We start from the raw sequence: 26,465 nt of genomic DNA on the forward strand, positions 1-26,465 counted from the left end.
ATCTCTAAGAGAGTATCTAATAGGCATATGCCACAAAACACAACACAAAATGCAAAAGGACCTGGAACACAAGAATTGGAGAGCAAAGAGACCAGGAAGGCAAGTCAGTGCATATTTTTAAAACAGCCATTTATAACCAAAATCCCAAACAATTTCTGTTGGTTTCCTGTTCTGCCCCTCCCTCAGAATGGCGGTTTAATGCTGATTACTTAAGATTAGTACCACAGGATACTGAGGGGACCCCAGTTCAGGCACTGAGATTTCTGGAGTGCTCAGCCAAGCAGTGGTGTCTGAGTGCATCAGCTGAGACTGGGAGCGTCTGCCTCAAGCCACCCAGTTTATTATGAATCCCTGTTTCCTCCACAAGGCTTCAAGCAAGGCAGAGCAGGGTTTGCCCACTCCCCTCCTAACATCCCCTCTCCACGAGATCCACTCCCTCCCACATTCTCAATGACAAGTGAAGTTTCTACTAAATTTACCAACTTAGCCATTTAACGTCATTCCTCCTTGTACATATTAGATTCTCCTTCTGATCACCCTTGCTTGAGTTGGAATTAACTTCAACCATGAGTAAAAGGAAACTACACATGCATGCAAGTTTGACTTCTCTCCTTGTGAATGCCCTCTGCAGCAGTGGCGGGCCCAGGGACCCTGGTGTGCCACCCCCCAGGCAGCCGCGTGCCCAGCAGCCTGCTGTCTGCGGGTTAGTCGTTGTCTCTAAGCCACAAGCCCACATTTTTATACTGTTGTGTGGTGCTGTGTCTGGAACTCTGTAAACTATGCTTGCCATGCTCCTTAGCCAGCCAGCCTCCTGCTGGGTTCTGCTGTTGGGAAGTCCTGGATGGAGACTAGGAGAACAGACAGATGGGACTGCTCTCCTTTTTTCCAAGGGAAGCAGCAGTAGCCAGAGGCTCCCGCCCGTTCAGCACTCACAGCAGCACAGACCTTGCCCCATTCGTCAGCAGAAGCAACTGTTACACTGCGCTCCCTCCCTGCTGGGAGTCCAAGTATCTGCCAGGTCCCACCTTCTCCAAAGTCTGGGCCCCAACCAAAGGGCACCCCAATTTCTTAATGCCTCTTTGAGGATACAAAGATCCTCTACTGACGAGAAAAGAAAAACAAATGAAGACTTTTGTATATTCATCAGACTACCAAAAATTAAGCACTCTTAACATCATCAAGTGCTGAGAAGCGGCAGTGGGCTGGCAGCCAAGATGGGTGTGGAATGGATGAGACCCATTTTGGAGAGCATCCTGACCTGTAATAAAACTGAAACTCATGGGGGTTACAACAGTAGCTCCTGTACACTTGTGCATGAAGACTGCTCACGAATTGTGCAGAGCAGAGCTCTAAGGGCAAATCCTGGAAACCGCCTAAATGTCCAGCAGTGCAGAATGGAACTGGAGTCTGCTCAGGCCACATCTTGAGCTACATGTAGTCCAAAGGCTCACAAACAACGCTGACTTTTAAACACTGAGAAAGGGAATTCCCTGGTGGTCCAGGGGTCAGGACTCCAAGCTTTCACTGCCACAGGCCAGGGTTCAACCCCTGGTCAGAGAATGAGGATCCTGCAAACCAAGTGGTGAGGCCAAAAATAAACAGACACTGAGGAATACATCTGTGTACCATTTGTAATTTTTTAAATGCAAAATAGTACTATGTACTGAGGGATACACACTTCCATGGTAAAATTTTTTAGAAACACATAAAAAGTCAGAACCAGCAGTGGTCACATCTGAGGGGAGGGCACAGGTTTAGGGCAGAGAATGAAGAGGTATGAAACATTTTGAAATGTTTTTTCTCACACTGCACAGCAAGTCCAGGGATATGCATTTAGATATAACTTTCAGATGATCAAATAACTCAATTTTTAAACACACTTGGCAAAAACATAGATTACAGCATCATGACCCCACAGGTATGAAAAGACATATTAAGAACATACATCTAACCATCTAATTTTCTGAGAAAGCACCCCTGGGTGTGAATTTTGAGAGGAATATAAACAAGACCCTGACAGTCAAGCAAAGACCAACACCATCACTTTACGCTCTGCCTTCCAATCAGTGACCTGACACCTGCTGGTTCTCAAGCCTGGATTCTCATCAGAATTACCTGGGCGAGGGAGGGAGTACTTTTAAAACTGCCCTTGGGCTTCCCTGGTGGCTCGGTGGCAAAGAATCCACCTACCAATGCAGGAGACATGGGTTCAATCCCTAGTCCAGGAGGATCCCACATGCCACAGAGTGGCTGCGCCCAGGTGCCACAACTACTTACCTGTGCTCTAGTGCCCAGGAGCTGCAACTGCTGAAGCCCGCGTTCCATATGAGCAGCCACCTCAACGAGAATCCTGAGCACTGCATCGAGAGAGCAGCCCCACTCTCTGTAACTCGAGAAAAGCCTGCAGCAATGAAGACTCAGCACCACCAAAAACTAAATACATAAAATTATATATATATTTAAAAAACAAAGCCAAAAAAGCCTGCCCTTGCCGAGGCCCCACCTTTTTATACCAGAGCTGGAGAAGAAGGCAGGCTCACTTTCCTTGTCTTGGTGACTTTAACATACAGTCAAGGGTGAGAATTATAGAGTAGCAGATGCCAACTTGTCTACGTCAGGAATTCAGGGAACACAGAGTATGGCGAGTGGGCTTCAGATGACATGGCTGCTGCGGTCATGGAGGGGGGTCCAGGCTCCAGGCCTCGGCTGTGCACGTCAGTGTGGACATGGAGTTCCTCTCCAAGAGGGAAATGCTCAATGAGGCGGAGCCTCAACGAGCTCTCCCTACAGATCTCCTGCATCCACAAGGGCATGGAGTGAAGTGAGTTAACCCCTGTCAACCGCTTAGAACCAAATCCTTGGGCACAAAGTGCGCATTCCACGTTAGCTACTTTTCAAGTAAAGAAACCATTTTGAGGTAAGTGCTTAATAAAACATTTCAATGAGGAACAGCATATTTACTCTTATGGCTTCATGAACAAGCTCCCAAACCCATATGATGGAACCACAGCTCAGACCTCTCGAAGTCAAGTGTGTGAACAATCTCTCGACACCTAAGCCATACACACAGGAAACATCGAGAGGGACAGGAGATGGTTAAGAGTAGACCAACTAAGAGCTCTGGGAGTGAGCCTGAAAGACTGAGAAAATAAGTTCTCACTCTTCACCTCATCTACTTTTACACTACCTATTCTACAATGAAAGTCTGATAATGTCAATTACAAAAAGCCTGCCCACAACTGGAAGTGAGCGTTTGCGCTTGCTTTAAGATGGAGGTTCTATTGCTTCTGTGTCCTGGTGCTGCATTGATGCTAAAAAAAAAAAACAAAACCCATGTGGTTCTTTAGCCAAGATGTTTGAGGAAACCCAGACCCCAGACCAACTGACAGAGGAGGAGGTTGAGATGTCTGCCTTTCAGGAAGCAATTACCCAGTTGATGTTACTGAGCAGCAATACTACCACTCAAACAGTCATCTCTGAGGGAGCTTTGTTCTAAATCATCAGATGCTCTGGACAAAATTATGATATGAAAGATTGACAGACACCAGTAAACTAAAATGTGGGAAAGAGCTGCACATTAACCTCATTCCAGACGAGTAAAATCGAACCCTCAGGGCGGTGGACACCAAAATAGGGATGACCAAGGATGTGCTGATCGATAACCCTGGTGCTACTGCAAGTCTGGGACCAAGGCACTCATGGAGGCTTTGCAGGCTGCTACAGAGCTCTCTGTGACAGAACAGTTTGGTGCCGGGTTTTATTCTACCTATTTGGCTACTGAAAGTGGCTGTTATCACCACTAGAGCCTTCTGTAGGAGGATCGTCCAGTTAGGACCATTAGAGGCAAACCTATGGGCCGAAGAACAAAGGCTATTCTGTGTCTGAAAGACCTAACCAAGTTCTTGGAGGAAAGAAGAATAAAGGAGATTGTGAAGAAACACTCTCAATTTATCGGCTGTCCCATGACTCTCTCTGTGGAGAAGGAACATGATAAGAAGTCAGTGGTGGCTGAAATGTTTATCTGGGAGTGGGAAGGTGCTGGGCTGGATGGGGGCCCGTCCCATGGCGGGCGGGGGTCAGGGGAGACTGAATGCAGCAGCCAGCTGCACTGGGAGTGAGCCGCAGAGGCTTCCACACGTGGCACTTACTGTGAGCTTTCCTCACGTCCTGAACCACCTTTGACCAGCCATGACACCAACGGGAACACCACTGCTGACCCACAATCCCTTGGGTGGGAACCACACCCTCCGTGTGGGAACCACATCCTCCCCTCAGTGGGTCCTTTCACAGAGGCCCCGGGTGCGTGGAGACAGTGCAGGCCTCACCCCACGTTGCCAGTGGTTGTGTGCCACCAGGCAAGTTTTACTTGACCTCTAAGAACTGTGATTCCCCAACTAGGAAATGGAGACCCCAGCACCTGCCTCCTGGGGCCGTGCCACGCCTGAGGGGACGAGGCTTGAAGCTGGAAAGCACCTGGAAGTCAGTCAAAGAAGAGAAAAGCAGACCTCTTAGGGCAGCCACACAACTGAGGTTGGTTATTTCACTTTATTTAGCAAACCATCATACTCTGGGCCCCACCAAACTGCTCCTCCAGCCTCACCCGAGGGTCGGCCTTGGGAAGAAGCTCGGAGCGTGAACAGGAAGACCCAGGCTCCCCAGTTGGCCTCCTCTTCTGCCACACACACCACACAGCACAGAACAAGATCACTGCTTGTGTCCTCAGGCGCCCACCCCAGTGTGGCCTGGGGGGCCTCCAGTGTTCACAGCCACCTGCCAGGCTCTCAGCCCAGCACCAGGCACAGACCCCCTGCTCCTGAGAGGCCGGCACAGGGCCAGGGCCTCTGCCCCCGGCTGTGGGCATGGAAAACTCTTATTCCCCAGCCCTGCAGCCTTACTCCCCATTGGGCAAGAAGCAAAATATATGAAAATACTTTAATTATTTCTTTGAAACGGTTAAGAAATAAGGTCATCTTATTTTCCTTTTACAATCCTAGTAAAAAAAAAAGTTCACATTAGCGCCAGGACCCTTCCCCAAGCCACGGGCTGGCTGCTCAGTAGAAACGCTTGTTCCGTTCCTGCCGCTTCTGAAACACCACGGCCCCCACCACGGCGCACACGATGATGCCCAGGAGTGCGCATAGCAGCAGCAGAAACACCCGCCACCCCGTCAGGGGTCCGCTGCGAAAGTTCCCCGTTGGATCGTCCACATTGTCTAAAGGAGGAGAGAGGGGTAAATGAGAGGCCGAATGGGCTCCCAGGAGACAGCGTGATAAGGCCCCCATCCCACCCTCGAGGCAGCAGCTGTGGCCTGCTCGCAAGGCTCCAGCATGGGGCAGGGGCATGCACAGAGCGACAATCTCACTGGGAACAAGGCTCCCCGGGATTCAGGCTGAGGTGCCTTCTGCTGCAAGAAGCTGGTGAACTGCACGCCTGGGATCTCCCTGACAGCCCGAGTCTGCCTAGGTGGGCCCAGGACCTGTTTTCCCAAGACCACCCCCAGCCCGGTGCAGTGGTCTGAGGTCCCCAGCTGAAGAAACATGGCCCTGGCCACAGTCTGCCCTCCCTCACACGTGGATGCATTCCATGCCTCCTGGGGGGGCTCCCAGGGCCCTGACCCCCAACCTCCGTCCTTTCGCTTTGACCTTCTAGCCCAGTGGGCCCACTTGTCTGACCGGGAATTAACCCCTGCCAGGCCAGCCACATGGGCTGCTGGGTGGGCTGGAGCAGATGTGTCCAAAAGCCTTGGCAGCAGGAAGCCTTCAACGAAAGGCCGCAGATCAGTGGTCTATGGCAGGGTTTGTTTGGCCCCCAAAACATTTAAAAGCAACTTGAATCTTTAAAAAGTGAAATGTCACATAAAATGTTGGGTTCCAGTGGTACTCTATCTCCCGCTGGGCCCACACGCACGACTTTGGGGCTCCTGAAGTACAGTTCGCAACACACACACACACACACACACACACACAGGGGCCTCACTCCCCATCCATCCTGAAAACCCTCTCTCTGTGAGGATGGAGTAGTGGCTGACTACTACCCTGCAAAGGGCTCAGACTTGGAGGTCTGCCAAAACTCAAGTTTGCATCCCGCCTTTTTACCTCTTTTTAGCTGAGGAAGCCTAAGGATCAGCTCCCGCAGCAGTTGTAAGGATCTACTGCAGGCTGTTCACTGAGGCCACGCACTGAGGTACCAGCACGCCTGCACCAGCAAACAGCCCCTCTGGCTTCACCAGCCGTGATCCCAGCACTGAGTGCAGGACGATGCAGAGGCCAGGGGCTCACACACCTGTTCATGAGCACTAGCTGCTGATTCAAGGGCTGAGTTGGTCCAGGGAACGGCAGATGGACCCCAAGCAGCTGCCTAAGCCAGCCCAGGCCCCACCGGGAGGGGCTGTTCGTGCATACCTTTGGGCGACTTGAGGAAGTTGACGCTGGGCTCGATCTTGGTCCAGTCGATGCTCTCCTCGTCCGGTGTGTGCTCCACCATCAGTTGGAACAGCTTCATGGAGATGATGTCATGATTGTCTGCAGGACAAGAGTTAGCTTCTAAGGGGCATGGAGCCGCTTTGGCACACGAGCTCAACCCTCTCCCACCCCACACCACACAGAGTGGCCAGGTCCCCTGGGGAGAACCTAGCAGCCTCTAGCAAGCAGTATTCAGGGGCTGGAATACTCCAGAACTCAGCAATAAGAAACCTGGGAGGAAGCAGAGCAGAGAGGAAAAAGCACAGGTTTTACAATCAACATCGCTGGTTCTAATCCTGGCTCTGCTACCCTCTTTGAGGCTCAGTCTCATTTGCAAATGGGGGTGGTAATCTCCATCTTGCGGTTACTGAGGCATGTAAATGAGAAAGTACAGACAGGGCCAAAGGTACACTGCCTGGAGGTAGCATGTCCTTGAAAACCGAACCGGATAAAGACCCACACACTGCTGCATGGCTGGTTGAGAAGCCTGACCCTTCCGGGGGCGGGCAGCCACCAGACGCTCAGCTGTGACAGTCATCGATTGTACCTGGGGAGACTTGAGGAGGGCCGGGGTCCACTAAGTATGGGCAGGAGAGAACCCCTGCCTGACGCTGACAGTAACTGACAACCCCATTTGGAGATGGAGAGGTTGAGGCTCAGAAATGAGACGAGGGTCCCAGTCAGCCTGCCACCAGCTCTCAGCTCAGCTAACTGACTGGAACCTGAAAGTGTAAAGAGCAAGGACCCTGCGGCCAGGCCAGGCAGAGGCCAGCGCACTGGACAGCTGGTATGAGTGGCCCTGGAAGCCCAGGGCCAAGCAGGGGCCCTGGAGTCAGACAGCAGGGCCCATCTGAGCTCTGTCACTTCCTGGGTGCCTGAACTTGACATCCACCTCCCTTCAACTCCCAAATGCCCAATGGTCTCAGCTGTACAAAAGGGGAAAGAGACAGCTACCTAACTAAGAACACAGCCACGAGACACCTGCAGGAGGCGGGCATGCACACCCCTCTGCCTAAGGGTCACACTACCGCAGGCATGGCCCCTCCATCGCCCTTCCCAGGGCCTCCCACAAATGAAACAAGACAGGCTGTGAGCTGGTAATTATTGAAGCTGGTTAACAGCAGTAAGGGGCTTATCACACCATCTTCCCTCTTGTGGGTACACAATTGGAATTTCCATATTAGAAACCTTTAAACAATAGACACTCCGAGAACCAAATGGACCCAGATGCTTCCATGGTGACGGGGACGCTCCTGGACAGTGGCTGGCTCACAGGCCCTGGAAACATCTATCCTGACAACAAACAAGCCTCTGTCTGGTCTTCTGGACATTGCTTCTCAGCTCTGGTCAACAAGAGCTGGCCCTGAGAAGGGACTAAGGGCCAGCGCCAAGGGCCACCAACAAGTGCCACCCAGGCCTGGTGGTCCCAAGAGGCCTGCACGGGCAGGTAGCACCCCAAAGATTCCAGCACTCACCATGGGCCAAACAAGACAGAGCCCTGACTCCATGCAGCTCACAATTCAGTGAGGGAGACACGACAATGAAATAAATGACACAGTGGATACCAGGATGGTTAAATGCTATAAAGAAAAATAAAGCTAGAAAAGGCGACAGGAAGTGTGCAGGGGACTGGGGTGTGTGTGTGTGTGTGTGTGTGTGTGTGTGACTTTAAATGAGGGAATCAAGGATGGCCTCACTAGGGAAGAAATATCTGAGCAAGACCTGGAGAGACACAGGCACAAAGGCCCGAGGCAGGAGGGCAGGGGTGGATGTGAAGAGTAGCTAGGGGCAGTGTCACCAGAGAGCAGAGAGGATGCGGCAGAGGGAATGTGGCGGCAGGCAACAGGGAGGACAGCAGCCTCAGCCCTGAGTGAGGCGAAGGAGGAGCTCGGCTGTGGTGCTGGGAGGAGGGCACCCTCGGGAGGCTCCTGCAATTGTCCAAGCAAGAGAGGACGGTGGCCCAGACCTGCCTGCAGTAAAGGAAGAAGAGTGGTCTGCTGCAGGGTGAAAAGAAGACACAGCCAGCAGGACATGCCAACAAATGGGAGGCGGCATGTGAGAGAAAAAGCAGAGGCCGGAAGAACACCAAGGCATTCTGACCCAAGTAACCACTAGAGCAGAGGCTCGTTTGCCTCTGGCTGTGGGTGTGTGAAGGCTGAGAGGCCTGCTGGGCACGTTGCTGGTGACTCAGGTCTGGCGAGGGAAACGTGGGGGTCCACTGCTGGGTTCACCAGATTCAACCCCCCCCAGCTCACAGATGACAGAGAGGGAAGATAGCTGAAGGACCGCGCACACACACACGTGGGAAGAGCGGGAAGAAATCCAGGCACGGGTGGAACCAAATGGAGGCAAGTCGAGGAGGAAAGGGATCTGCCGTGTCCCAAGCTCCCGACGGCAGGGAAGGCCAGACTGAGACTGGATGCCTTGCACTGCCCGCACACTCACCGGACAGGTCGCCGGTACCGGCAGAGGCTCCAAAATAGTAGCCGGTGGGTAGGCGCACTCCCGTGATGTCAATGCAGTTCTTCCACTCATTCTTGTCCTCCAGGTCAGTCATCACCTGCGGCCAGCCGGCAGGTCAAGGGTGGCCCAGGGCTGGCCTGCCCGCCTTCCCAAGCCCTGCAGAGCTGCCCCTCCTGCCTGCTCACCGTCAGGCGACCCCGGGAGTAGCGCACTGCCAGGAAGGTGTCGTGATCGCGGTTGCGGAAGTCAGCCGTGCAGCCCGCCAGCTCAGTCCAGCGGCCGTCCTTGCTGTGGTCGTAGGACAGGGAGCCATTGTTCACCATCACGGAGATGTACGGGAACACGCGCTGAGACAAGACACCGGTCACTCCGAGGGCAGCCCAGCCAGTGGAAGGCCACGGGGCACCCACCACCCTGACCCCTGAAGGCTGCTCTCACGCAGGGCCCAGGGAGAAGTCCTGTCCTGCTCTGCAGGAGAGCAAGGGCCTACCTCTGTGGTTTCATCGTTGGGGTATGTGTCCAGAAAGATGGCTAAGCCATGGAAGTTGTCTTTGCTTCCAAACACAGGCCCTAGAATTAGAAGGAGATGCTCCTATGACGGGAGAAATTGGGAATTGCCCAAGGGGTACCTGAAAGACAGAGTAATGCCAGCATGGATGGGGTCAAAAGATGTTAGTGCACAGTCATGCTCCCAGGAGAAAGAAGGAATCTCTAAGTGGGGTGGGGGGTGTTGGAAGGGTAGTCTCAGGCATGTGGCAGAGAGGACTCAAGTTTGAAGCCTGAACTGTGAAAGAACAGCACCTGTCCATGTGCTCTGAGGTGTCGGGGGCAAGGGGATACCTAATCTGTAAAAACCAGATGGTCATGCAGTAAGGACTACCCCTGAACCCAGGGGTCACGAACTTTCTGTCCAAGGCCAGAGAGCAAAGATTTGAGGCTTTGTGGGCCACAGATGGTCTCTGTCACAGTCTCCCTTGTTTTTTGCTTCTTAAGATGATAGGACGGTAAAACCCACTTAGCTGGTGAAGACCAGGCCACACTGGGCAGAGTTGACCACAGGGTCCTCTTCTACAGGGACGCTCCCTCCAGCCACTCCCCAGGCCCCATGTTTCCTCAAAGAGGAGCAGCAGTGCCCTAACAGGGAGTGCAGAGTGAAGGATTCCTGGCCACAGCAGCCCACCTGTGCCAGCACCACCCTACCTGGCACCAGGCGGTCCCGGGTGTACCACAAGGCAATGCCATCTCCATGGAGATTTTTCTTTCCTGCGCCATGAACTTTGAAGTGAACGTGCATCTCCCAGTCTTTGAGGAAGCAAGGCTAGAGGGAGAGCAGAGAGGGCTGTCAGAGCTCCCCAGGCTTGCCTACTCAATGGAAGTGACCTAGAGTGAGTCGGGACACTCAGAACAAGGCTAAGCAGCAGGGCCCCAGTAGGGAGGGAGCAGGAGGCCACAGACTGTCCCAAGGCTGCTGAGGTCCAGACTCCACCCGCCCTGGCCCCAGTCTTCTCCTGTGCTGATTCTCACACCTTGACTTACTTTCCTTGATACCAGCCAAACCTGTTAGCCCTGTTTCTTCTCCATCCCCATTGTTCCTGTCCCCTGGGATCTTGTGGAAGGATTACTATCCCTATTTGAGTCATGTATTTTATAAAAAGAAAACACATTCAGAGATGAAATAACTTGTCCACAGTAGGTAAGTGGATGTCCTGACACACGCCCAGGACTGTCTGACTCGGAAAGTTCTGCTGTTGCCTACAGCTGCCATGGCCTTCAGGCCTGTAACACAAGCTGCACCAACTCCTTTCTGGCTTTCCATCCCCACTGTGTTCCCTTCAAACCAACCCTCAAACTGACCCACACCCAGGTCTGGCAGACTTGAAGCCCTAGACTCTCAGCCAGCACACCACCTCCCTCTTGCAGTCTCAGCCCAGCCTGAGGGTGGTGATGGTGATATCAGGCCTGGGGGCTGGAAGGGCAGCTCTGGGGCCTCTGGGCTACTGTGATGTGAGGGAAGGAAGGCACAAGGCTGGGCCCACAGCAAGGACACCAGCCTGGCCTTGCCTACCAGGAAGCTGCTCATGAAAACTATGGTATTGACACTCTAACAAGAATCTGCTCAGGGAAAGTCTGCAGATGGGTGTGTGAGCAAGTAATTAAACAAAGGCCTAGCTGAAAGGCAAACTAAAACAAGATATTGCTGACTTATCAGATTGGCAAAGCTTAAAGAGATCATGAGCAGCAATGCAGACAAGAATGAAGAGAAACATGGCCTAAATCCAGAGAACAGTGGATGCTCCCATCTTCTTGGGGGCAATTTGGCTGTTGCAGCTTTTTAACAAAATGAGGGAGATCCATAAGCTCTCACAAGTCAAGATCAAGATGTCAAAGATACTAAGAGGAAAGATAAGCTGAAAACAGTATCAGCGCTATGTGCTCATTTAAAAAAAAATATATTAGTCAATGTGCAGAGAAAGAAGGAAATGAAGGAAATATGAGCAACATTAATGAAAGCTAACTCTGGGAGGGGAATGTTTACTTTCTACATTTTCAATCTTCTATACTGAACATATTACTTCTGTAATCATAAAAAAGTCAGGTAAAGAATAAAAAATAAAAACCCTATGTCCCATCGTGGCTTGTGCATCACTGATTCACCAGGCAGTGTTCTGGGCCTGGGCTCCAGAGGCTCAGGTGAGAAGACGCGGCCCTTGAGAACACAGGGTTAGCAGGCACCTGCTCGGCAGTCTGACACAGTGTGAAGTCAGCCCTCCCAGTTTCTGACAGTTCACTGGCTCTGGGAGACCCTGCAGGTTCTGGAGGGGGGCAACGGTGAGGTGATAAAAAGCAGGTCTCCGTGACAGATGTGCAAGGAATCTGAGTCCAAGACCTGCTGAGGGGGTGGAAGGACTGGTGAATCAGTCTTGCTTTGCATTGAGGTGACAAAACTCACAACTGAAAAGAACGAATGAGAAAGGGCTCTCAGGGACTGCAGCTCAGCTGTGAGTTCTCACAATCCCTGAAATTAGACTAAACAGACTCACTCAGGCCTCATACTTTTAACAAAATATTGTACAAACACAATATCTGGGACACAACCAAAAATACCAGGCACATGAAGAGACAAGATAGGAATAAAACACAGAGAAAGGCAAGGAGGGAGAGAGAACCACCACCGCCATCACCATCCCAGGGACCCTTAAAAGTAACCAGAAGGAAAAAAAAGATTAACTTCAAAGGAGCTATAATTTGCCTGATACTAGAATTTTCAACAGAAACACTAGGAGTAAGAAGACAATAGACTGATATATTTGGAGTTGAAGGAAAATAACAACCAACATAGGAGTCTATACTCAGCACGTGTATCCTTCAAGAATGAAGGTGCTCTTTGGCCTCGGACCTAATTTTCGGCAACAGAGCTAAACACACTAAGAAGAGCCAGTAAATATGGGATCTGCTATTTCCCTCAGGAAAATGGTGAAGAGAATGGAAATCAGCCAGCACAACAAGCACACTTGCTCCTGTGACAAAACCAAGATGAAGAGGCAAGCTGCGGGGATCTGCTGCTGTGGTTCCTTCGAGAGAACAGTAGCTGGTGGTGCCTGAACCAACGCCACCACTTCTGCCATCACAGGAGGTCAGGCCTCAGAAGACTGAAGGGCCGGCAGAAGCACCACCACTGCCAGCCTACAATAAACAGTTTAATCTATGTAATCCCCTTTAAAAAAAAAAGAAGGCGAAATTAAGACATTTTCAGACAAAAACACTAAGACTGTCTTTCATTCTTCAGGGAGAAATGTGATCCAGATTCGGACATGAAGTCAGAGATTCAAGAAGGAATGAAGACCAATGACTAAACTAAGTATGAGACTAAAAATACAAACGAACACTTGGCTGTATAAAACAATACTGTTTTGTGTGATTTAAAACAGAAAGATTAATAACAGCAAGGTGAAAGGAGTTAAATCGTCCTAAAAGCCTATCATTGTCCTGGAAGGAGTTAAAAGTACATCTTATCAGTACTCTTTGGTAAAACATGATCTGTGTTTTAAACTCCAGAGTAATCACCAAAATCTTGGCAAATAAGCACAGAACTTTCAAGCTAACAGAAGAATAAAAGTGGAATAAAAATTAACCAACTCAAAAGAAGCCAAGACCAGAGAGAAAAGTGAACAGAGGATAGCCAGGACAAACAGAACGTCAATAGTAAGATGGTAGATTAAATCCAAATGCATCAGTGACTTCACAAAATGTAGACAGACTAAATGCTGGCAGGGTACCCAGGATCTCCCTGTATTCTTTTCTTTCTTTTTTTCTAAATGAAATATAGTTGACATACAACATCAGTTTCAGGTGTACCACATAGGGATTTGACAGTTACATACATTACAAATTGATCACCACAAGTCTGGTAATATCCGTCACCACAGAAAGTTATGGTAATATTATTATTATCGCAATATTATTGACCACATTCCCTATGCTACACATTACATCCCCATGACTTATTTAATTTTACAACTGGAACTCTGTACTTCTTAATCTCTTTATTTTTTCTTACAACTACATGTGAATCTACAATTATCTCAAAAAAATAGTTTAATTTTAAAAATAACAGATCAAAGACTTAAACTAAAGAGCTAAAAGTATAAACTCTTAGAAGAAAACAGGGGAAACACTAGATTTAGCAATAATTTCCTGGATATGCCACCATAGCACAGACAACAAAACAATTAGATAAACTGGGCTTCAATGAAATTAAAATCTTTTACATGTCAAAGAACATCAAGAGAATGAAAAGACAATCCACAGAATGAGAGAAAATATTTCCAAATCATATACTGATAATGTCCAGAATACATAAAGAACTCCTAAAACTCAACAACAAAAAACAACCCAAAACTGAACAAAGGATTTAGATAGACATGTTTTTCATAGAAGATAATAATTTGTATATAAAAAGCATATGAAAAGATGCTCAACATCATTAATCATTAGAGAAATGTAAATCAAAACCACATACCACTTCACACCCGTTTGGATGACTATTATAAAAAAATGGAAAATATAGTATTATAAAAATGTGGAGAAACTGGAACCCTGGTGCATTGCTGGTGGGACTGTAAAACGGTGTGGTTGCTGTGGAAAACAGTTTGGTGGTCCTCAAAAAGTTTAACAAAGAGTTACCATATAACCTAGCAATTCCACTTCCTAGGTATTTACCAAAACAAGTGAAGGCAGGCACTTCAGTAGCCACCTACATCCACCCATGTACACAGCAGCACAACAGCCAAAAGGTGGAAACTACCCAGTGTCCACCAACAGATGAATGGATAAACAAAATGTGGTGAACACACACAGGAATATTATTTAGCCATAAAAGAATGAAATACTAATACATGCTACAGCATGGATGAACTTTGCCTATGTTATGCTAAGTGAAATAAGTCAGATACAGACAAATATTCTATGATTCCATTTATGTGAGGTACCTAGTAGAGTCAAATTCAAAAACAGAAAGTAGAATAGTGGCTACCAGGGGCTGTAGAGAGGCAGAAAACAGGGAGTTAGTGTTTAAGGAGTAGTTTCAGCTTCCGATGATATGGAGATGGATGGTGGTGATGGCTGCACAACAAAATGAAAGTAGTTAATGCCACTAAACTGTACACTTAAAAATGGTTAAAACAGTCAATTTTATGTCATGTATATTTTACCACAATAAGAACATTTGAGAAATTAAAAAAAAATTTTTTTCATACAGATACATATTTACAGTAATTCAAACTAATTTTTTGTTGGTAGACGTTACACTTTTAAAAATTTTACTGCAGACTGATTCACAATATTGTGTTAATTTCTGCTACACAGAAATTGTAGAAATTGAGGAAAGTGACTCAGTTATACATACATAGTCTTTTGCGTATTTTCCATTACAGATTACCACAGGATACTGAATACAGCTCCCTGTGCTATACAGTAGGATTTTGTTTATTCATCCTATATTAATAGTTTGTGTCCACTAATCCCAAACTTCCAATCCTTCCCTCCCCAACCCCCTGACAGCTCGGCAACCACAAGTCTGTTCTCCACGTCTGTGAGTCTGTTTTGTATATATGTTCATTTGTGTCTTATTTTAGATTCCACATAAGTGATATCATAAGATACTTGTCTTTCTCTAACTTCACTTAGCATGGTAATCTCTAGGTCCATCTGTGCACGCATGCTAAGTCACTCAGTCGTGTCTGACTCTGTACAACCCTATGGCGTCTCCGTCCATGGAATTCTGTAGACAAGAGTACTGGAGTAGGTTGCCATGCCGTCCTCCAGGGGAATCTTCCTGACCCAGGGATCAAACTGGCATCTCTTGTTTACTGCAACAGCAGGTAGGTTCTTTACCACTAGCGCCCCCTAGGTCCATCCATGTTGCTGCAAGTGGCATTATTCTTTTTCGTGGTTGAGTACTATTCCGTTTGTGTGCATATGTGTTTACACACACACATCTTGATCCATTCATCTGTTGACAGACATTTAGGTTGTTTCCATGTCTTGGCTATTGTAAATAGAGCTTTAACGAACATAGGGATGCATGTATCTTTTCAAATTAAGAGTTCTAAGTATATGTCCAAGAATGGGATTGCTGGATCATATGACAACTCTATTTTTAGTTTTCTGAGGGCTCTCCATGCTGGCTGTACCAATTAACACTCCCATAAACAGTGTAAGAGGGCTCCTTTTTTTCCACACCCTTTCCAGACCTTATAGTTGGTAGATTTTTTAATGATGGCCATCAGATATGCAGATGACACCACCCTTATGGCAGAAAGTGAAGAGGAACTCAAAAGCCTCTTGATGAAAGTGAAAGTGGAGAGTGAAAAAGTTGGCTTAAAGCTCAACATTCAGAAAACGAGGATCATGGAATCCGGTCCCACCACTTCATGGGAAATAGTTGGGGAAACAGTGGAAACAGTGTCAGACTTTATTTTTCTGGCCTCCAAAATCACTGCAGATGGTGACTGCAGCCATGAAATTAAAAGACGCTTACTCCTTGGAAGGAAAGTTATGACCAACCTAGATAGCATATTCAAAAGCAGAGACATTACTTTGCCAACAAAGGTTCGTCTAGTCAAGGCTATGGTTTTTCCTGTGGTCATGTATGGATGTGAGAGTTGGACTGTGAAGAAAGCTGAGCGCCAAGGAATTGATGCTTTTGAACTGTGGTGTTGGAGAAGACTCTTGAGAGTCCCTTGGACTGCAAGGAGATCCAACCAGTCCATTCTGAAGGAGATCAGCCCTGGGATTTCTTTGGAAGGAATGATGCTAAAGCTGAAACTCCAGTACTTTGGCCACCTCATGCGAACAGCTGACTCATTGGAAAAGACTCTGATGCTAGGAGGGATTTGGGGCAGGAGGAGAAGGGGATGACAGAGGATGAGATGGCTGGATGGCATCACTGAGTCGATGGACGTGAGTCTGAGTGAACTCCAGGAGTTGGTGATGGATAGGGTGGCCTGGCGTGCTGCGATTCATGGGGTCGCAAAGAGTTGGACACGACTGAGCAACTGAACTGAATAACTAGCTTCCCAAGTGGCTCAGTGGTAAAGAATTCACCTGCCAACGCAAGAGATGTGGATCTGCACTGGGAAGATCCCCTGGAGAAAGAAATGGCAACCCACTCCAGTATTTTTGCCTGGAAAATCCCATAGACAGAGGAGCCTGGGGGCTACAGTTCATGGGATCACAAAGAATCTGACTTAGCAACTGAGTATACACGCCGGCATTGGCCATCTGTATATCTTCTTTGGAGAAATGTCTATTTAGGTCTTCTGCCCATTTAAAAAATTTTTTTTAATTATTATTGAATTGTATGAGCTATTTGTATATTTTCGAAATTAAACCCTTGTTGGTCTCATCATTTGCAAATATTTTCTCTCAATCCAGGCTTACCTGGTAGCTCACTCAGTAAAGAATCCGCCTGCAATGCAGGAGACTCCAGTTCAATTCCTGGGTCAGGAAGATCTGCTGGAGAAGGAACAGGCTACCCATTTCAGTATTCCTGGGCTTCCCTGGTGGCTCAGATGGTAAAGAATCCTCCTGCAATGCAGGAGACCTGGGTTCAATCCCTGGGTTGGGAAGATCCCCTAGAGAAGGGAAAGGCTACCCACTCCAGTATTCTGGCCTGCAGAATTCCATGGATCACAGTCCAAGGGGTTGCAAAGAGTTGGACATGACTGAGCGACTTTCACTTTCTCCCAATCCATAGGTGTCTTTTCATTTTGTTTATGGCTTCCTTTGCAAAAGTTTCTAAGTTGGACTAGGACCCATTTGTTTATTTTTGCTTTTTACTTCTATTGCCTTGGGAGACTGACCTAAGAAAACACTGGTACGATTTATGTTAGAGAATGTTTTATCGATGTTCTCTTCTAGGAGTTTTACGGTGTCATGTCTTATATTTAAGTCTTTAAACCATCTTGAGTTTATTTTTGTGTGTGGTGTGAGCATGTGTTCTAACTTCACTGATTTACATGAGGCTGTCCAACTTTTCCAACACCACTTGCTAAAGAGATTGTCTTTTTCCCATTGTATACTCTTACCTCCTGTGTGGTGACCATTTACACTTTTAAAAACTGTCTCAATGCCATTAAGTACCGTGCAGAAGAGAATGGTTTGAAAAATTAAACTGTTTAAAAATAAAAGACAATAAAAGGTTAAATGGGGGACTCCCCTGGTAGTCCAGTGGCTAAGGCTCCAGGCTCCCAATGCAAGGGCTTGGGTTCAATCCCTGGTCAGGCAACTAGACAGCATCTGCCTCAACTAAGATTCGCATGCCACAATTAAAGATCCACATGCTGCAACTAAAGACTGAAGATCCCGCATGTTGCAGCTAAGTCTAGGCAAAGACCAATAAATAAACTTCTTTTTAAGAAAGGTTAAATGGCAAATTGTTATGTTACTGTATTTTATCACCATAAAAATAAAAGGATAACCACCCAAAAGCCTGGTTATATGCTGTTTACAAGAGACAACTCCAGAAGAGGTAGGGGAAAGCAAAGGACCAAAAAAGACAGCACATGCAAATGCTAAGCAAAAGCAAGCTTGTGCAGCTGCGCCAATGACAAAGTTTAGAAGAGGACTCTTCTCCGTGACAAAGGACTCCATTTACCAGGAAAATGTTGGTCTCAAAATATATGAAGTAGAAACTGACAGACTATAAAGATGAAGGCAAATACACACAGACATTTTAATACACCTCTTCCAATAACTGATAAAAACAAGCAAAACGTCAGAAAGATAGAGAAATTTGAGCCCAATCAGCAAACAGACCTAAAGATCTAAATGGCACACTTCACTCAACCAGCAGAGAATCCACATCTTTTGCAAGCACACATGAATGTGTCCCCCAGATCCTGATCACTTGAAGGACCACCTGCAAGTCTCAACAGATGTCCAAGGACTGAAATCACAGAATCCGTTTCTTGACCATGAAGAGATTAAACTAGATATCGATAATAACAACTTAAAAAATAAAGATAACTAGAAAAGGACTTATATATTTGAAAAAAAAATTAAAAACGTAACTTACATACACAAAAGTCAGCCCAGAAACCAATATTTCAAATGGTCTCTTTGGTGCCCAGGTGTTTCCTGTCCCTGGGAACAAAGCACCCCAAGCTAGTAGGAGGTGTGCCTCGGAGAAGGGCAACTGTGCCCCGGAGGATGGGAGAGGAAAACCTCCCCGCCTGTCCCCAGCATGCCTGCAGGAAGGTCAGTTTTAGGAAAGAGTACACACACACAGAATTTGAAGACCTGGAAACTGATACCATCAAGACTATCCAAGCCTTGGAAAGTCTCCCCATACTACACGTAAAACTGCAGATCATCAGAGAGAATACTATGATAAAGACAGTACAAAGGAGGATTTTAAGCAGATGAGGTATGGGCTGGAACTAGTGTAAAGCTGCTTTTGGGAACAGAATATGACATGGTCATGGCCCTCCATCCCAGCTGAGCCATGTAGGGAGCTGAGAAATCTTAATGCCCTGGCCCTCCCCCAGGCCAACTAAATCAGAATCAATCACTTGGCAGTCATGAACCATTTTACAGCTAGGTGGTTTCTATGTCTTGGCGTGCAACAAAGTGAAAGGCAGAGCTAATCTAACAGTCAGTTGATACCTCATTAACATTTTTTTCCATTAAAATTTCTGATGAAAGATCACTACATTTGGGGTTTATAAATCAAAGGAGTTCAAAATATTGAATGACCCCTGCTATAACAAAACTCCTTGCATCTCCATCTACTACTTCAGTTCAGTTCAGTTCCTCAGTCGTGTCTGACTCTTTGCGACCCCATGAATTGCAGCATGCCAGGCCTCCCTGTCCATCACCAACTCCCGGAGTTCACTCAAACTCACATCCATCGAGTTGGTGATGCCTAAGCGAACACAAATTTTCAGCATTCATGTGAACAAAAAACAGAAGTCATGCTTAAGCTTCTCATTCTGACAATGACATTCATTCAAATGGGGATGGGGAGATGACAGCTCATTTTGAAATGCTCAAGTAAGCATTTCAAAAAATGTTTACTTGGTGTAATAATTACTCAATTTGTGTAATGTGTAAGGCATTTCTTTTGATCAATTGTGTACCAGTAGTAACTATAATAATCCCAAAGAAAATATTAAAACTTAATTTCAAGGTCCCAACAAAGTTAAAAAGCTTAAATTATTACACTTAGTCACAGAAGAACATGATAGGCTAATCAATAAGATTTTCAAGCATTACATACACTGCATTAGGATAAAATTCTGTGTGGGATATGAAATGAAAATATAAGTTCAATTTTAAAAAATGACATACAATTTGGGTTTATTAATAGTGTTTAAAGGGCCTCCCCAGTGGCTCAGGCTCCTGCCTGCAATCCAGGAGCCATGGGTTGGATCAGGAAGATCCCCTGGAGGAGGGCGTGGCAACCCACTCCAGTATTCTTGCCTGGAGAATCCCATGGATAGAGGAGCCTGGCGGGCTACAGACCATAGAGTTGCAAAGAGATGGGACACAACTGAAGTGACTTAGCACATGCACACAGCATTTAAAAGAGTGGACCTCAAATTGCAATATTTAGATTCCACTAAACAGGAAGATAAGAGAATTATATTCCAGATTGAAAATCTGATGATGGCAAGTGCAGAATTCTCTCAGCCCTGCGATATTACCAACCACCAGTGACTTCCAATCATAATTAAGTTACTTGTAACTGAACCAATTTCTAGCAGTTTCAGCACAATTTGTATCTCACTTAAAAAAAAAAAAATTTACTCTATGCTGAACTCACTTCCTTGAAAAATTTCATTCTTAGAAGTTATTCAAGGAGAGAGTAGCGTGGAAGCATATACACTAACATATATAAGTAGAAAGCCAATGGGAATTTGCTGTATGACTCAGAGAACTCAAACTGGGGCTCTGTAATTACCTGGGTTCAAACCTGGGTTGGTAAGATTCCCCTGGAGGAGGACATAGCAACCCACTCCAATATTCATGCCTGGAGAATCCCCATGGACAGAGGAGCCTGGGGGGGCTACAGTCCATGGGGTTCGCAAAGAGCTGGACACAACTGAGCAACTAAGCCCTGCACAATAATCTAGAGGGGTGGGAATGGCTGGAGGAAGGAGGGAGATTCAAGAGGGAGGAGACATAAGTACACCTACGGTTAATTCATGCTGATGTATGACAGAAATCAAAGCAATATTGTAAACCAATCAGCAATCAATTAAAATAAACAAACTTTTTTTAAAAAAAATCAAAGGTATCCGCAAGCATGGGAGCCCCCGGCGGTCCAGCCATTGGGATGCCATGCTTCCACCACAGGGGGCCCAGGTTGGGCAACTAAGATTCCACATGCCTCACAGTGCAGCCGAAGAAAAGAAAAGTTATCCAAAAACAAATGAGACCTAATGAAACTTAAATGCTTTTGCACAGCAAAGGAAACCATGAACAAAAAGACAATCCACAGAATGGGAGAAAACATTTGCAAATGAAGCAACCCACAAAGGATTAATCTCCAAAATATACAAACAGCTCATTCAGCTCAGTATCAAAAAAACCACCCAATCAAAAAAAAAAGGCAGAAGATCTAAATAGACATTTCTCCAAAGAAGACAGACAGATGGCCAAAAAGCACATGAAAAGATGCTCAGCATCGCTCATTATCAGAGACATACAAATCAGAACTACAATGAGGGCCCGGTGGGCAGCGTAGCCTCTGAGCAGTAGAGGGGGCTTGGGGCTGAGTCCTCGCTAATGCCAGTGTGGAGATGGCACCATGGGCAAGGGGCAGAGGGGCAAGTTGGCCACCACCACTGCTATCACCACCAAGGGTAGTGAAAGAGCCACTTCGGGGCAAGGGTCAGATTGGGGAGGGAGGGGAAGGTATCATTTTTCTAGCTTTTCTGGGTGCAGTGGCGGTGATGTTCCAGGTCCCCAGAGTGATGCTGGCTGCTGCCTACCTGGGGAGAGGAACACCAGCTCCTGAGCAGGCCCCCTTGGGAGAGGAGGGACGAACACCGACCTGCCAGAAAACTGCCTCCACTGGCCCAGGTGTGGAACCTGAGAGCACAGCCACCACTAGTCTAGCTTCCAGGAAGGAGCAGATAACTCTGCATGCTGAAGAAAACTGGAAACCCATCATGATTTTTGCCCTGTAATTCCTTGATGGCCTCAGATGACTTCAAACTTTTATCTTTTAGCAAAGAATAGTACTCTTAATGGATGTATGTATGGGAGAAAGCAAAAGGGGTTCTGGTTTCTCAGGAAAGAAGGAACCTCCTTCTGTTTAACCGCTACCTCTTTAGTGAAGCCACATCCACCCCAGTCTGAAGACAATAAGTCAACTCTCTCCTGATCTTCTTCAGCACTTTATACCACTGCTCTGACTCTTATCATATGCTCTTTTGGAGGATATAATAAAAAGCTACCTAAGGATTAAAAAAAAACTACAATGAGGTATCATCACCTCACACCAGTTAGAATGGACATCACCAAAAAATCTAAAAATAATAAATGCTGCAGAGGGTGAGGAGAAAGGGGAACCCTTCTATGCTGCTGGTGGGAATGTAAATTGGTATAGCCACTATGGAGAACAGCATGGAGGTTTCTAAAAAACTAAAAATAGAACTACAATATGATTCAGTAATCCCACTCCTGGAAATATTTGGAGAAAATCATAGTTCAAAAAGACACATGCACCCCAGTGTTCATCACAGCGGTATTTACAATAGCCAAGACATGGAAGCATCCTAAATGCCCATCAACAGAGAAACGGATAAAGAAAATGTTGTACATATATACAGTGGAAAATTACTCAACCATAAAAAGAATGAAATAATGCCATTTGCAGCAATATAAATGAACCTAGAGATCATACTAAGTGAAGTAAGCCAGACATCAAAAGTCAAATATCATATGATACCACTTCTATATGAAATCTAAGAGAAAAAAAGATACAAATGAACTTATTTACAAAACAAACAGACTCTCAGACTTGGAAAACAAACTTTTGGTTCCCAAAGGGGAAACGTAGTAGGGGGAGGGATAAGTTGGGAGTTTGGGCTTAATAAATACACACTGCTGCTAAGTCGCTTCAGTCATGTCTGACTCTGTGCAAGCCCACAGACGGCAGCCCACCAGGCCCCCCCGTCCCTGCGTTTCTCCAGGCAAGAACACTGGAGTGGGTTGCCATTTCCTTCTCCAACACATGAAAGTGAAAAGTGAAAGTGAAGTCGCTCAGTCATGTCCGACTCTTATCGACCCCATGGACTACAGCCCACCAGGCCCTCTGTCCATGGGATTTTCCAGGCAAGAGTGCTGGAGTGGGGTGCCATTGCCTTCTCCGTAAATACACACTACTATATATAAAATAGACAATCAACAAGGACCTACAATACAGCACAGGGAACTTTACTCAATATTCCGTAATAACCTATATGGGAGAAATAATCTGAAAACAAAATGGATATATGTATAAACGAATCTCTTTGCTGTATACTTGAAACTAACAGAATATTGTAAATCAATCATAATATAAAATGAAATTAGGGGCTTCCCTGGGGGTCCAGTGGCTAAGACCATACTCCCAATGCAGAGGCTCAGGATCGATCGATCCCTAGTCCGGGAAGAAGATCTTGCATTCCGCAACTAAAAAAGATCCTCAACGTCACAAGATCAAAGACCTCTGTATTGAAACGAAGACCTGGCACAGCCAAATAAACATAAAATGAAATTTTTTAAAGTTACATGGCAGAATAAAGTGAGAGAATGTGACTCCAGGGGAAACAAGGTAGTTATTGAAGTACTCCCTGAGTGGGTGGCACTTGAACTAAAACTTAACAAATGAGGAGAAACCAAGCAAGCACAAAGAGCCAGGAGACGGTGTCCCAGACAAAAGCTACAAGTGCAAAGGTCCTGAGGCAAAATGGCAGCCAGAGAAGCCGGAAGAATATTAACAGAGCGGACGACTGGAGATTCGAGGCACTAGGGGCCAGACCGTGCAGACATAGTGCATGTTTATCCCTTCACAGGAGACCCCAGGCTCTGAGGACCAGAGTGAAAGCTAAGCAAAGTATCTCCAGATCCCCCAAGCAGCAAAGAGAGGAGGAGGAGAAGTAACACGCAGACGAGGCAACACAAGGGCAGTGTGGGCTCTCAGAACTACATGGGGAAGTCATTCAGAGAGACCAAAGAGCGGGGGATGGAGAAACCTAGATCACTGGCCAACTGCTTAGGCCATGGAAAGGGCTGGGATCAGGCAGGTTGAGGGGAGGAGTAGGTTCTGCCCCCAGTTATTCCCCTTTCACCCCTTCCTGACCTTCCTTGGTGTGGCGTCTGTGCGGCAGCAGATAGTGGCCACTGCCTATGTATGACACGCCTGAGACACCTGAAGGTCCGTAACCTCTGCAGCAAAGGTCGCAGAAACTAAAACTGCCCATGAGTCCACTGATGACCAGACCAATCCAGCACTGAGGAAGGGGACTGACGTCTGCAAGGATTTTTAAGCGGTTCCTCCCCCATCCAGGCTGGGGTCAAGTGCAGCAAGTGAACTGCTGGACTTGGAGATGAGACAGAATTTAAATGCTGTTTATAGCCATTCACTCTCTGTGTTTGCTCTGCTTACGCAGAGTCACGAAAGCCATCTATATCAGTCTGAGAACTAAGTGCAATAAGGCACGTTAAAGTCAGTGCCTAACACACATAAAACACCCAATAAAGACCCCACTCCTTCCATTTATCCCACTATTGAGAGGGTTCAGCTGAAGCAGACAACAGCTCCACTACTTGCTGGCTATGTGACTTTGAGGAAGGCACTTTCAACTCTGAGTCTTAGCTTCTTCAGCCAGTGAAACGGAGATAACATTGGTTACTTCACATGGCTTTTGAAGGAATGAAGAGACAGGTGAACAAAGTTTCGAGAACAGCTCCTGACATACGGTAACTTCAACAGCCATCACCTGTTACTACTGGCAAGTAGTAAGGCAAGTGACCAAGGGGGCGGGGGAGCAGGGGAGGCCTTCAAATCAAGTTCAGGCCTGCTGAAGACCAACTGTAGTGGCTTACTTCATGGTCTGCCTCCCCTCTTAGGAACCACTCACCAGGTGGTTCCAGATAGAGCCCTCTTTGCTGCGCTCGTCAGGGGTCAGACGCACATACTGGCTCGTGAGCATTGTGCTTCCTTGGAAGTCCCAGAGGAGCGTGGAGCTGGAACCGATCCCTGCGGACAGAGACAAGGACAGACAGGTGCGTAAGAGGCCGGGCCAGGACTAGCTTTGCCGGAGGCAGGGAACCCACAGGGCAGCCCTGATCAGAAGAAAAAGCATCCCTTCCCCAACTCCGTCCAGCCTCGACCTTACCCTAAACTCATTCCCGCCACAGGCCTCACCGTGGTAGGGCTTGATAAGCGAATGCTCCCGCTTGAGATGTTCACTGTTGCCGTCAGTTATATCCGCAGCCACCGGCCCCAGCAACAAGAGGAAAAGCTTAAGTATTGTGGGGCCTGGGCCGGGGCCGCGAAGCCCAGACCTCCCTGGGCACCGCCGGCCCCAGCCCCAGCGCCAAATCCAGCCTGCTGCCGCCGCCGCCGCCATTCTCTGTCCCTCTCGGCCACTTCCGTCCTAGGACTTCCGCCTTCCGGGTGTTCCATCTAATAGCCTCCGGCCCGAAACCCGCCAACCCTAGTGTCACCTGGGAACTCCCAGCAAAAGCAAAGCCTCGCTGCCGAGTGGACGACGGCTTGATTTGCTAAGCAGCCCCCTGTCCTGGTCGAGTGCCTTGGCGCCTGCGAGACACCTGTCAACCAGCCTCAGCAATGGGTTCTTAGGAGCGACCAGAGCAGCAACCAATCATGGAACAGCACGTTCGGCTTGCGGGCCAACGGAGAACAGAAGGATGATTTGTGTCGGCCGGCTGCGAGGGGATCGTCTGTGTCGCGGGGCATGCTGGAACTTGTAGTTTTTATGAGCCCCTAGAACACTTGGCCTCTGGCCACTGGGGTAGTCTTTCCCAGTCAGAGGAGAAAGGAGTTCTAAATTGAAGGTGGAGGCCTGAATTCCAACTTCTGCGCCTTCTAGACCTCAGGCGGGGCTTTTCGTCTGTGGCTCCAAGCCTTTGGAGACTTAGAATTCTGTTATTTGGTGGCGTCCACTATTCCCAGCTCCTTAGGGCCAGTTGGATTTCAGCAGAAGGAGGCGTCCCGAATCCCCGTCCCTGTCATGGCTAGGGCCCGTTAATATCCAAATGATTGTAGTGGGTCCCCTCCGTGAAACGTCCAGGGAAGCCGACTGGATCAAATATGGGAAACAAGTGGCCCACAGCTAAACAGAGCTCTTACTGATGCTATTTCAATATATGGCTTAACTATAGCTCAGTCGGTAAAGAATCTGCTTGCAGTGCAGGAGACCCGCGTTCAATCCCTGGGTTGGTAAGATGCCCTGGAGAAGGAAATGGCAACCCACTCCAGTATCCTTGCCTGGAAAATCTCATGGACAGAGGAGACTGGTGGACTGCAGTCCATGGGGTCACAAAGAGTCGGGCACGACTGAGTGGCTAACACTAACACTAAACCAATATTTTAAATCATGAGACAAATGCATATTAAAAATCCAAATTTCCAGCTTCTCAGGAAAAATTGGAAGACCCAACCACACTTGGGTCATGGGGCTGCCCTGCTAAAAATGCCTTATCTTTCAAGGCTCATCTCCACTCTGGCCACTAATTTACAGCACCTGCCTGGCCCCCTCGACACTTGAATTAATAACCCTGTTATAGATCACAGGATGGAATAGTTGGTTGCTTGCTCCTTTAAGAAGTTGGCTCTGCTCTCTTTTAAATGCTGTTCTTTGCTTCAACAACACATCTTAAAAAAAAAAAAAAAAAACACTGTTTGCTTGCTCCAGGTCTTAGTTGCAGCACACAGGATCTTCGATCTTTAGTGGTAGCATGTGGGAATTTTTTTTAGTTGCAGCATGTGGCATCCGGTCCCATCACTTCATGGCAAATAGG

General features: G+C 47.4%; 1 protein-coding gene across 1 annotated transcript; it reads right to left on the minus strand.

The window, feature by feature from the left end:
- Positions 1-4,526: 4,526 nt before the first annotated feature.
- LMAN2 (lectin, mannose binding 2) lies at positions 4,527-25,065 on the minus strand. The gene is made up of 8 exons (XM_086410915.1): positions 24,847-25,065; positions 24,560-24,678; positions 10,125-10,242; positions 9,415-9,494; positions 9,110-9,271; positions 8,907-9,021; positions 6,402-6,521; positions 4,527-5,212 (listed from the first exon to the last, which is right to left on the minus strand). Exons 1-8 carry the CDS (start codon positions 25,049-25,051, stop codon positions 5,052-5,054), a joined length of 1,080 nt encoding a protein of 359 aa, XP_086267041.1. The 5' UTR covers positions 25,052-25,065; the 3' UTR covers positions 4,527-5,051.
- Between the last annotated feature and the right edge of the window lie 1,400 nt (positions 25,066-26,465).

The sequence above is a fragment of the Bos grunniens genome, chromosome 7 (genome assembly GCF_055505025.1).
Source record: "Bos grunniens cultivar Pamir isolate PY7600 chromosome 7, Bosgru_T2T1.0, whole genome shotgun sequence".
NCBI classification, from domain to species: domain Eukaryota; kingdom Metazoa; phylum Chordata; class Mammalia; order Artiodactyla; family Bovidae; genus Bos; species Bos grunniens.